The sequence below is a fragment of the Populus alba genome, chromosome 15, assembly GCF_005239225.2.
Source record: "Populus alba chromosome 15, ASM523922v2, whole genome shotgun sequence".
Lineage (NCBI taxonomy): Eukaryota > Viridiplantae > Streptophyta > Magnoliopsida > Malpighiales > Salicaceae > Populus > Populus alba.
In genome coordinates, this window is record NC_133298.1 from 2,938,581 (window position 1) to 2,952,366 (window position 13,786).

A 13,786-nucleotide genomic window follows, 5' to 3' on the forward strand; every position below is an offset into this window, starting at 1 on the left:
AATGACAGTATAACGTATAAGTGGTGTCCAAGTTAATCTTTTTGTTTTTTTCCATATCTTTTTTTTTTGTTGTCTTTCATGAATTCTACAGCTTTCAATTATTTGAATATAAAGATTGCATTTTATTTTAATTCATGACTTAGTTTTTTGGAGTTTGAGATTTTAATAAAAATATTAAATAAATGACAATTCAATTTAATAGGATAGATACTTTTATCTTGATTGAAAAATATTGATGGCCGAATCAAAATCCATTAATTTTTTTAAAAATAAAAACTTATTTTTAAAAATTTTTAAGTTACTATATTTAATTTATCACTCAAAATTTATGCCAAGTAGATTCTCAAATCAAGTTTAATAGGTATACACATAGATAAACAAATATTAATTTGATTTTTGTTTTCTATATACTTTAAAGATGAAATAAAGTAGTTGAATCCTTACTAGTTAAGAAAGATCTAATCCATGGTAGGCATGGAGATACTAACCCTTTTCTGTAAGACTGCATGGAAGGTGACATTGTTAGTTTTGAATTCAAACTATGCTCCTTTTTTCTTTTTTTTTAATGTTTGATAGACTTGCTGTAAAATACTCTCAGATGTCTGTGAAAAATAAAAACAAGATTCAGAACTGTCATTTCTTTCAGGCAATGTCACTGCAAAGACTATATAAGAGTGATTTTCCAGGTTAACTATAATCCCAAGTATCTCTATAGCTAATCAAAGTTATTAGGAGCTAGACATTTTTGGACCTATAACTATGGGAGCAAATGCTTTGTATTTTCATGAAAGTTCTCTAATCATTGCTTCATAATCTTGTACAAAACTGGTACTCTTCAGCTGCTTAAAAGACACGAAATGCCTTTTGGGATGCTTTTAATATATTGATGCCAAATCAATGCTCTTGTCATGTCAGTCAGAGGTCTTCTTTTGCTGCAATAGATAATTCTATGGCATCCATGCACTTATGATTTCTTAATCGAGATGATTGGATTTGAAGGTATCAGAGGACATTAGGGCTTGGAGTTATGGAACTACATGCATGTACAATCTTGTAAGAATCTACTCTTACATAGATGCCTTACCTTCACGTTTGGTACATTGGATTTTTTCAGCTGTGGTCCTTCTTTAAGATTCCTGGAAATTTGGATTACTCATGACTCTATGGTTCAAATTAATGTGGAATGTTGTGTTTTTTGTTCTATTACGTTGAGCAATAGTGTCATTCATGTGGAACTGGGACTCCATGGCTCAAATTATTGTGGAATGTTGTGTTTTTGTTCTATTAGGTAGAGTAATAGTGGCATTCATGTGGAACTGGGACCATAGCTTAACATTTTCTGCAGACGGAGGGGACCCCAAGAACAAGAAGAAGACAATATAACTGGATAGGACATACATTCTTTCAGATAATTGCCACTCATACTGTATTTTTTTCTTGGAATTTTATACCCTCCTTTCACCAAAGGGAACTGCAAGACCAGAACACTAAAATTTGCTGTTTTTAGGTGATATCAGTAGAATTCAAATATGTAGGGAACATGGGCATCACATAGTTGAGAAAGACACCTGCATAAATTTTAAAGAGAAAATTTAAAACCTGAGACAGTAGGAGTGTGGAGTGACAGGTAGGCTTGGCCAGTGGAGACAAATGTAAGCTGCAAGGGGACTGTAGATGGCGACCATTGCATGTGTGTGTGAGTTGGAAAGATGCAGAGATAATGTTCAATGTGAAATTCCCAGCCAAGTCTTTTGAGGCTAATGAGGTGCATACAGAAGAATATTATCTCTTCAAATCTGAAGCTTTTCTGAGAATTGGAGAAATCTACTTCAATATTGAGATGTAGCTTTTTACAAAATCAATGAAAGTGAGAAGAGACCTCACACTGGAACTATTCCTATGCAGTATACATACATTCAGAAACCAAGAAAGTGTATAAAATTGGCAAGACGAGAAGAAGAACATGTAACAAACTCCTCTTGAGGAACAAAAGCTCTAACCTCCCACTCTGCGACGTCGTACAATATGAAAATCTTCAACGTTGTGCTTGCACTTCTTGATTCCTGTAATTGCTTGTGTTGATTGACAAGATAGGCTGATAAGCTATCCAAGTCACAAAGGATTTCGAAGAGGATCTATCAACTCTTTATTCAATGTTGAAAGCATTGAGAGATATTCTGTCAACAGATAATGATAGGTTAAGGAGTCAGATAACCTTCTAAAAGATATCAATTCTCAAATATGACAGGTTTGAACTCATTTGCAGACATGCTAGAACTAAAATAATCCCTTTAAGCTCATCTTTATTTTGCATAAATCCCATGTGTTCTTCTTAGGTTTTGAAGAATCTTAACTAGTTTGCCTTCTTTTTTTTTTGGCGAGAAAACAGAAGATAAAACACCCTTCTATATACTTTTCACACAAAAATCAATGATCAAGAACATCATACCTGAACTTTTTATGAGATGCTGCGGTGAAAAAGATGGACTCACTCTTTCAATTAGAGCTTTGTCATAATGTGGTAATTCTAGCAGTTGCGGCTGAAATTTTGAGATTGAATTTTCATTTGTTACTGGAAGCAGGATTCTGCTCATCCATGCAACAGTGAAGAGGCTTGATTGCACTAAATTTGGGATGCCATTGGCAATGGAATTCGAAAGGGCAGCCAGAAAACTCTTGCTGCCACTGTTGAGCAAGACTACTGCTACTTTCCTTTGCCAATCTTCCATCGCATCTTCCTCTTCATTCTAGTTGGCCATTCAAATAACACAAGCAATCATTATACAGGGGAGTGTAAATTTTTTTTTGTCACCAAACTACTGCTAATTCATTTGTTAAAAAGACTAATGTGACAAATTAAAAAATGCAGCACCAGAAGAACCACTCCTCCCTTGTACTCATTTTTCTTCAGGCTTGAACTTTTTCTAAACGTGAATTTGGTTTGCTGGTATGTTGCTATATTAAAGCTTACCAAGTTCCCATCAACTATTTCCTTTTGTCGAAATGATTCTCGTAATCTCTCATGGAAGCCTGCTTGTTGTAAAAGCCAATCTTCTGCGGTCGCCTCTCCACTGTATGAAAAACAGCCTCCCAACATCAAGAGAGCTTTTGAGGATTGTTCTTGAACCTTTGTGCTGGGGCAATCTAAAGATTCTGTGATTGCCTCAACTGCTTCATCCCTATACAAACTGGACTTCGAAAGATCTCCCTGCAACATCACTGCTACTTATTGTTCAAGATTTTGAATCCAAACTGTTATAAACTAGTATTTTGGTCTCAGCACCGAAAATGGACCATTAGCTTACTTACAAATGGACTTACCAGAAGCTCAAGCTGTAAGAGAACTGCCGCAACCAGCGGGCGTTCTTCAGGCGAAGATCTCTGGAGATAGACTAGAAAGATGTGCATGGTGTTCAAGCCACCCCATCCATTATTGAGTCCCGTTAAGAATTTAACGATCCGTGTTCTTCTGCTCACATTTCCTCAGATTAATCAGAATACAAATTGAATAGTAAGCTTACTAAACATGTTTTACAGAAGTGAAACTAGAAAATTCATACCTACTCAGGCACAGTAGCTCCGCTAGTAAATTGAATGCACACCCATTATACTTCTTCTGGATACCAAGAATAATGAGCTCAAGGAGAGAAGTCTTGTTCAAATTGTCAGCTAAGTAGTTCCGACAGCTCCCATTAGCTCGAATGCAACATAACATGAGGGTAGCAGCATGGTTTCTCTCGATAACGTCTCCTACTTCAAAGGTCCTTGCCAACAAGCTCAATCCTCCCAGGGAAACAACTTGACTAGCATTCTCTAAGTTCCTATCTTCATCAAAACCTGTTAGAAGTTGGTCTAAGAAGTACATTGCTGCCTTTTGAGGCATGCACCTTACTGTGAATAAGGTCTGCAACTGGCCTCCAAACTCTAAAACTCGAAGGACTAGTGCTACCCACTCAATAGGAACCATCTGTTTTGCCTTCGGCTTCGACAGGTAAAGCAGAACAGCAGCTTTGAGAAATAAACTGCTACTTTTTAAGAGTTTCATGAAGATCTTGAGCTGTGGATCAGAGTTTAGTACTATTAGCCTATTTGCTTCATTTCTTGTTACAAGCTCTGCGAGAATAGATATTGCCAGCTCTAGAACTTCATCATCAGTGGAAGCAAACAAGACCTCAAGCAACCCTTCAATCACAGGTGCCTTTGATAAAGCACCTTCAATTACGTTACTGCCAGGTGAGTCCAACCAGGCTTTGGCAGTGACATGGATTGCAATTTCACACTCAGCTAGACTATCTGAGGAGCAAATAGTGCTAATGGCTCTACTTAGATCACTAGGAGGGAGATGGATTGTCTCTTCATTCCTGATTGAATCACTCCTGACTATGATGTTTCCATTAACCAGGCATTCTGATAACGCACTTTGGCAGGAAAAGAGCCTAAAATAGTCTGATTTCTGAGGCTCATGCCGTTTATCATTTTTCGAAATTCCATAATTTTGACTCGATGGCCTTCGAGGAGTCCTCGTCTTCTTATTCTGTAAAAATTAGAAAACTATTGATTGTATTCTCCAATAAAGCAGTAGACTTTAGTTAGAAATAGGAAGGTGGTAGCAGAGTTTCGGGAATAGGGACAAAGATACTCACAGTAGCATAATTGCAATCTTTGTATTCATCTATGCACACCTTTTCTTCCTCTATGCTCCATGTATCCATTGAAGCTCTATTTCGAGAATCGAAGTCCATCGATTGGCGTTCTAGCGTGGGGCCAAACACAGCTCGGTATCTTTTGAGATTAACACAAAAATCATAAAGCAAATAACATACTGTCAAGACCTTTTTTCTAATTTTGAAAAATAAACTTGGAAATGGTGATCAATGACTTACAAGTTTGTGTTGATGGAGGAACGAGAGTAATAAGAATCCGATGATCTCCTCATTGATGGTGCATAACTTGATCTAGATGGCAAAGGGATGGCTGGAACAGAAGGAGTTTTAGCCCCAACCTTGAGCCACTCTTTATAGTAAAGAGCAAACTGGATTGTTCCCATATCCATCTGGTCATTATAGACCTTACTCAAAGTTTTCACCCTTCTTTCCATCTCAACATGCTGGGAGCCTGAGAGAAATTCAAGCTCCTCATGGTACCAAACTTTAAGATGAAGAAGATGGGGAAGAAGGAAATGCTCCCAAAGATCAGGAAGCAAGTGAGTCCTTGCTAAAAATGGCGCATCGCAAAAAACATGAAGCAGATGCCTGGCAGATGTCCTGTCATTCTTCTCTAGCTTGTAAACAATAGACAAGTACAATTGAGCACAAGCTGAGAGATGTGAATTGGGAACACCACAAGTGGAACCATTCCCGGATTTCTTAGAATTCAATGAAGCAACAATGTTCAAAAGCTGGATTGAGTTTTTCAATGACTCCACCTTCAACTCCTTTCTTGTTGCTTGCTCTTCAACCAACTTCTCAATGCTTTCCATTCCCGACTCCATATTCCCAAAAATCCCATCATCCGAACCCATGCCTCTTCCCACCAAGCAAGAGCTGCACTTCTCTCTAATCATCTCCCTAAAACTCACATCTTTTGTGTACCTGCCTATATAACCACTGAGTATAGATACCACTGCTCTAATAGCTATTTCATCAATTGCAGGATCTTCTCCCCTCAACAATGACTTAGACTGCAATCTCTCCGTATCCGAACTCACTCTCCTCGATGAAAATATTGACGACCCTTTTCGAATGGAGGCCTTATCGGTCTTCTTCTTGGAAGAATGGGGTCTTTTCTGGTCATGGCAAACATGTATAGGCAATATTACAGACTCTTCTGGTCTAATCAATCTGTCTCTAGGCTTCACCTGTGCCCTATTTCTCAAGAAACTTCTGTGCTCAAATCCTTCCTCGGCGAGCAACTGATTCAAGGAAGCCATTTCTAGGTGAATTGAGTTTGGTTTTGGAGAGAAGAATTTAGTGTCAAAAGGTTCACTGACATTCCTTCACAACCAAGAATAGATAACGAAGTACAGCTATAGAAGCAAGAAAATGCAAGAAAGTGGTTAAGAAAGACACACAAATAAGGACAGAGAGAACTCGGGGTGATTTTCTTTAGGCAAACCGGCCCGGTTCAAATTAGTTACATCAGTTAAAACTCCCACCAATCAAACCCAACAAATACAATTCCTCATAAAATACAGTAAGTTAAAACACGAGGGAGACAGGGATGTGATATGGCCTGAGATGAATGGATGGATCAATCAAGCAAGCAAGAAAAAAAACAATTTTTGAAACTAGGGGAAGCATATGAAATGCCTAGCATGAACAGGACCCACACTGACAGAAGTAGCAGAAATCAACAAATTCATGAAAATTAGAAGCGATCAGCGCGCAGAACAACATCTAGTCTCAATGACATTGCATGATCGATGTTGCCTTGTCCAGTACTTTCGAGTGCCAGTTCAAGATTTGTCTTTTGGGGGCAAAGTGCCATTGGACTAAGTACAGCTTTATAATATAGCCAGTGAAGTATTGAATTTTTATTAAATTTATTTTTATACCTTTTACCAGAACAAAACAGTAAAAGGGTTCTAGTTCTAATGTTCAAAGATAAAATAATTAGATCATGATTGGTGTTCATGAAAAGAGAAGAAAAGAGTTCAAAAGAGAAGAAAAGGAAAATATTATTTTGATATGGTTGTTGCGATCTTCCTCTTGTCTTTAGTTATGAAGTGTTTCAATTACAACTCAAATTTGAGCCTTCGAAACCTATGTTTTGTAGTATTAATTTTTATATTAGTCCTTTGTTTTTTTACAAACCTCAAATTAGCCCCCATATAGCCATAATATATAATTCAAAGTCCAATGGAGGGTTTTCAAAGAATATTTTTCTCAATTGGGTCCACAAAGTATTAAGATATTTCTATGGAAAAAACGCTGAACTTTTGTATCTTGTATTGTTTTGTGTGTGTGTGTGTAAACATGTACAATTTGACCATTAATGAGTTGCAGAATCAATTGAGATGAAAAAAAGCTTGAAAACTCTATGGAAAAATCATATTTAATCGTAGGAGATTTAGTTTTTACCCCAGCCACTGGTCTGCTAGTCTAGCCAGCTACAAAACAGCTAGTTCGTATACATACATTTATTGACAGGACAGAATCTTGTACACTTCACTATTTGTATTAACATACATGTCAAGCAAAATTATATAACTATAAATTAGTTAAAAATTAAGTAATGATTAATTGAATTTATTGTAGTTTTATAAATAACAAGAACCCCAGCAACACACAACATGATGTTGGGAATTGAAAGGATTTTTGTTTTTCAACTAGGCCCTCTTGAATCAATAATCTAGATTCCTTATTGATTTGATGATCAAATCAAATGAATTGTCCAAATAAATAGTTAGAAAAGACTTTTTTCAAGTGGGATTGATACTTAAGGAGATAATTTCAAAGAAAGAAAAATCATCGGAGCAACTTTGTGAAGACATGGCTGATTGATTTCACTTTCAAACGGTGATAGAATAGTGTATACCGAGGCAGATGTTGGATCTTATATAGAAGAAAATTTGATGGGTTGATATTGACCCTTCAACTTTTTATTTGAAAAGAAATGCATTCACGGGTCGCTGTATTTCTTTCATGATTGATGGGTCCATGCAACTAATTCAATTGATCTCTACTTGTAGCTTGTTCGCCTATTTATGAATCAATGATCCTTTTGAGTCATCTTGAAGGATTTCATAGCCAAAATGGTAATGGTAAGGTGCCTTTATTCCTTCCATTATTATCATTCAAGATGGATTTAAGGGGGAAAAAAATAGTGAAAAAAACAGAATTTTACAATATTGCAAGCAGAGTGTTTTAATATCAAATGAATTAAGAATCTAGTTTTAATATATAAAACATGTAGTAAAAAAAAAATATGGAAAAAAAAACATTTAATTAACGTTTGTTTATTATCTTGAGATGGAAGAGATGAAGAGAGTAGAGACAGAAAAAACATTTTCCATGTATTTTTTATTTTAAAAAATAAGAATTCATTAAAATAATTTTATTTTATATTTTTTTGTTTTTATTTCTTTAAACTAAATATGTTTCTGTCATTTTTGTTTAATATTTTTTCTATCTTAAATGCTAAGTTAACAAGGGGAGATGCTCTTTGTGGAAGTTATATATACCTAGTAGATAAAACTAATGCTGATATTTAACGTTTTATTTCTTTGGCCATAACTTTTTGTGGTTTCGATTTACTATCATTTAAAAGTCTTTCCATTGCCTCTCCTCCTCTCATTTCCTCCATGCCATTCTTTCTTCTCTTCCTTGTCTTTTTCTTTGCTCAGTTCATATCTCTTGTCTACATTTGACTGGAATATATAAAACCGGGACCCAGTCAAGTTAAATATGTTTGTCTTGGTTTTCAACCAAAAAAAAAAAAAATGTTGTCTTGGTTTGGTAGTTCAAATGCTTTTTCGACATAATTAAAGTTTGGGAGACCATCGGCTCAAACTGTTATATATCAACGGTTCATGTTTGTGAGCTGGGCTATAAAGCTCATTGTTGATGGAAAAGCTTTCCATATTGGGATGTCAAGGTGTTTGTGTGTGTGTGTGTGTGTGTAAGAGTTGTACGAGGCTCCATGTCTAATAAAATCATCTAACTCATGATTTTGTTTAATGATGTGTTATGCTCTTGATTGTTTGGAAAAAGAAAAAAGTTTGGAGGGTCAAGTTTAACTGATAATTATTAATTAAGTATAATTTTGTGTGTTGAGCATGTATTATTTAAGAAATATGTATATACATTATGATATTTATTAATGCAATATATTATTTCATATAATTTATTTGAGTTATCGGATCTAACAAGTTTAGAGTAAGAAAAAGATGTCAGAATATTAGCATATAAATTACTATGTATTTTCTATTATAGTTTTCTAGTTAGTAATTACAAGTGAATCGTTTTTAGAATCATTTCAATTTAGTTTAATATGTTAATATTAATGACTCTTGAACATATATATATATATATATATATATTCAATCTCAGTGCATCTTTATTTAATTGAAAAAAAAATGGTTTCGTTGTACTTTTTTTTCCTCGTATATAAATGGTTAGAATATAAACTTTGTATATAATTAAGATCAGATGAAAAGGTTATTTATTATTATTAAAAAAAAACCTTTTATTAATTTTCATAAAACATTCAGAAAGGGGTTAATTTATGATTTTTTAAAGGTATAATTGAATAATCTATATAGCCTTAGGAGCTCAAATAAACTGTTATGATTTGTCCTCCTGCTCTAGTGAAGAGGGAGACATCCCTTACAATTTGAATCTTTATTGATAATACATATTACAAAACTGCTTATCATAAAATTACTAAAGCCTCCAAAGGTAGTTTGTATATAAAAGTCTTATTTATTTAAAGATATATTTGTTTGATTTCTTATTCTAAATTTTAATTTCATTTCTGTAGGCATTAATGAATTAAAAAGTTTAATCTATAAAAAGAAAATTAATTAATTGTAAGAATTTACATGGTTATGCTCCCCATGTGCCCAAAACTTTAAATATAACTTGTAGTGGAATTTTTTTTTTTTGTTATAGTAAAAGCATGACCCAAGGGAGAAGAATAATAAAAAAAAAAAAAAAAACAAAACAAAAAAAAACCTGAATAGTCACATCAAAAGGATAAGGGCGTGTTGCGGGAAAAATTTTTGAATCTTCTTACAGTAATTACTATTACTTTTTTTTTATGAGTCCATTTTTAAAATATAATAATAATAAACAATGAAAGAAAAACTCACGTCTAAAAATTATAAAATATTTTTATCTAAGATTAAAAAAAAAATTTATTTTATTTCTTTTTGCTTAATTTCTCACGTGGAAAAACCATATTTTTTTGGAAACACAGTGTAAGCCTTATTGCTCAAAAATTTTAATTGTTTTTAAAAAAATTATTTTTTTTATGGTTTTGATTTTTTAATGTGTTAATATTAAAAAATATTTAAAAAAAAAAATATTATTTTAATATATTTTAATACAAAAAATATTTTAAAAAATAATTATAATTACATTTCTCATGTTTTTCAAAAAACAAAAGAAGTACGTAAATCACCCTTAACTTATAGTAAATATTTATAGAAATTAATGAGTTCATCATGGTAGTTAAGCGCTGGGGAATTGTTTGGTTTAAAGGAGGAAAGAACACAGCAATATTCTCATGTCAATGTCATGTCAAATAATTTCAAAAGCCTACGAGTATAAAGTATGCTGGTTGAAAAACAATTATGGAGCTATAATTGGGAGCCCACATCCACAGAGGGAAGGAATATTGAAGCCCTAGTTCATCAATCATCGTCCTGAAGCCCCTGGTTCAGCTTCCTGCACCCACCAAGAAAGTCTTGTAAAGCCCTGCCATTTGAACACTAAGCTCGGAGAGAGAAGAAAAGAGAGGACACAGAGTCTTCTTTTATGTCACGAATGGTATTTTTATGTGTGTTTCAAACACTTTCTTCCATGGATATGTCAAATAAACAGTATACAGCTTCTGCGTTCATGTTAATTAATCATTTAAAAAGGATTTGATCTCAATTATAGTATGGATTTACGTACAATGACGACGCATGCTTCGAAAAATAAAATTAATTTGACTGATTTTCTCTAAATTAAAATCAATGCATAGGGCCTTAGGATTTCCAATGGAGATATCTACTTCCCCTTTTCTTTTTCTTTAAGATTTTTTAAAAAGATCTATAATTAAGTCATACTAATCTCTCCATCATTTTACTAATTACATATATAACCACAGCCACTTTTAAGCAAAACAAATTAATCAATTCACCCTTACCCATACTATAAGTGAATATTAATGAATTTTTTCTGATAGTTAAGTGCTAGGAAATTATTAAGTTGAAAAGAGGAAGAACATAACAATGTCATCATCTCAAAGTCATTGTTAAATAATAATTTCCTCGAAAGCATATATAACTACAAGGTAAAGGTTGGTTGAGCAATTACGTACGTAGCTATAATTAATTGAGAGCCCACATCGAATTAAGAGGAAAGGAATATTGAAATATGTCATCTTTTTCCTTTAGATGAAATCCCTAGTTCGGTTCCATGCATCTACCAAGAAAATTAATGGTGTGAAGCTAGAATTTGAACATTCAAAGAAGAGAAAAGAGAAGGAAAGAGAGGAGACAAATGACATTTCATTTTCTCTCCTTCTTGGAAGCCTCATATTGAAGCATTGAATCTTCTAGCTAGTGATCTTTCGAGGCTCTTTCTTTTCTTGATAGTTGTTGTGTTGGGACAATATCGAGAACCAAAGAAAAAAGTATTAAATGAATAGAACGAATATTTTGTTTTTCTTTATGATTTACTCTTACTATTTTATTCAAAAGCTTTAAGAAGCTTATCATGACATCTTTTGATCGAGGGCATCTCATGGATTTACATATATATTTAGAGTTTCTTTCATATTAATAATTTATGATAAAATGAGCTGAAAATATTTAAATTAAATATTAAGTTTGTTAAAAATAACTCAAATTGAGTTGAAATGATTTTAAATTAAAATTATGTTTGTTAAAAATAACTCAAATTATTTTTTAAAGAAGGAATGTAGTATAAGTTAGAATTCATAAGTTAGAAGTTAAGAGTTTCATATTTAGATTAAAGTAAGATCTTGATTTTATTATGGCTCTTCCTTGAGTCAAAAGTTTAAAAACAACTTAAAGTAATTTGTAAAAATCATATCTAATTAATACAACCTTTATGCTTGTTCTTTTTTTAATATCGTATAATTGTGTTACAAAACACAAAAAATATTCCTTGTCCTAATTTTTGACTAGGAAGCGAGTAGGAATGTTACATTATAAATTTCTTTGATTAACTTAATTTCAATAATTTTATCGCGCCTAAGGTAGCTAGGACTAATTAATTTCCATGTTTAGATTACTATATTCTGATTTAGAAATCTACAACATTCATTAAAAATCAAGAATTAAAAGAAATACAATTATATTGCTCATGAACTTCCCGAACAAATTTAATCTCCAGCATATATTAATTTTCAGATTCAAAATTAGAATCATAATAACAAGAATAATTTTAATAAAAATAAATAATAAAAAAATTACATATGATTTATTCAATCCCCAAATATCACTCAAATCCCAATTGAGTCCCCAAATAAAAAAAAAACTCTCTATATTAAATCCCCCGAAAAAAAAATATATCTAAATTGGGTTTAGACATTAGACATCACCCAATTAAACCTAGCCTTAAAACTCTAGCCTCCAATATTATAAAAAGAATAAGGACCTATTTGTCTTAAAATGACTTCATTTTTTTCATCAATTTTAAGTGGAAGGGATTTAATTCGGAATTTAGTTTAGGGACCCAGATGAGAATCACATCATAGTTAGGGGACAAATATATCCATTTTCCCCAATGAAAGCATCTACTGCCATTAAAATAATTTCATTTGACTACTTTCGGAGCTGTCAATTTGCCAGGCATTAAATAATTTATAGATTGTTAAGGCCTCAAGGAGATTATATTTTAGGAGCAGTAGATAAAGAATAGGCCCATTCAAGGTTTTGAGCCAGCCCACGTGGCTCCATCGTCTTCCTTTGCCGACATGGGCATTTCTTAATTCCGGTGTGCTTCCGTGATGCAGCTCTGCTATTTATTACAGTTGACTCCCGACGGATATTCTTGCTGGATAACTGAACCTGAGTGCGTAATTATTTGTAAGCCCTTGAGATTAATTATATTTTAGTTTGTAACTTTTTTATAATTTACTATATAATAAGTTTTTTATTATAAAAAAAATGTGTTGTGCGTTCAATAATTGCCGCTCTAAGACAAAATAGATAAATATAAATGAGCATAAATACATTTAGATGTAGGAATAAAAATAAATGTTCTTAAGATAGTTTTGGAATAATTTCTATCATATTAAAACAGGAAAAGAATAAAAACATATCATCTTTATCTCTTCTATTTCAGTACAATAATTTAAAGTTATATTGTGCAAAAACTTCATGAGTTTTAAAAATAGTTCATGCTTAGCTTTTAATTCAATTCCATTTCACTTTAAGTATGGTCTAATTTTTGTTGTTACTTGGAATGAAACTTAGTTCGCACTCACTTGAGCCATCATCTTGTTCAGAATTAAATTTTATTTTTTAAAAACAAATTAAAACAATATTATTTGAAATTTGATTTGGATTCCTTAGCAGGACAAGTTCAATAGTTAAGGTGTATTTTAAGATTGTAATAAAAATTGTTTTTTTAAAAAAAAATTATTTGAAAATATATTAAAGTAATATTTTTATTTATTTTTAAAAATTATTTGATTATATTTTTGAAAAGATTTATTTGAAAATTATATATATATATATATAAAAATAAATCTTTTCAAAAATATATAATCCATTACAAAAACAAACATACTTTTAATATTCAACAATGATATTTAACTACTCAATCGAGACCAAATTTGCAATCATAATCACAAAACTCTCCACAATAAAATAAAATAAAATAAAATAAAATATATATATATATATATATATATATTATTTGAGAAAAAAAAAATTCCATACTTTATCAACAATCTAAAGACTTCTTATGGTCTTTGCCTTGCAGAGGTGGGTCTCCTTGTCTAACAAAGGTGACGTCATTGTACACGTCAGCAAACCACATCTCTCATTGATGACGATATATAAACTGTCACTAAAACGACTTCACGTTCAATTAGTCACGGTGTC

General features: G+C 32.4%; 1 protein-coding gene across 2 annotated transcripts; it reads right to left on the reverse strand.

The window, feature by feature from the left end:
* Positions 1-1,710: 1,710 nt before the first annotated feature.
* On the reverse strand, positions 1,711-6,236 carry LOC118058637 (putative E3 ubiquitin-protein ligase LIN-2). Of its 2 annotated transcripts, none has more exons than XM_035071357.2 (7): positions 4,884-6,236; positions 4,644-4,782; positions 3,561-4,534; positions 3,322-3,469; positions 2,972-3,208; positions 2,493-2,747; positions 1,711-2,177 (listed from the first exon to the last, which is right to left on the reverse strand). In XM_035071357.2, exons 1-7 carry the CDS (start codon positions 5,927-5,929, stop codon positions 2,151-2,153), a joined length of 2,826 nt encoding a protein of 941 aa, XP_034927248.1. In that variant the 5' UTR covers positions 5,930-6,236; the 3' UTR covers positions 1,711-2,150. The 2 variants fall into 2 exon arrangements, with proteins under 2 accessions (XP_034927248.1, XP_034927246.1); XM_035071355.2 differs by having other exon boundaries at positions 2,450-2,747; positions 4,884-6,235.
* Positions 6,237-13,786: the final 7,550 nt, after the last annotated feature.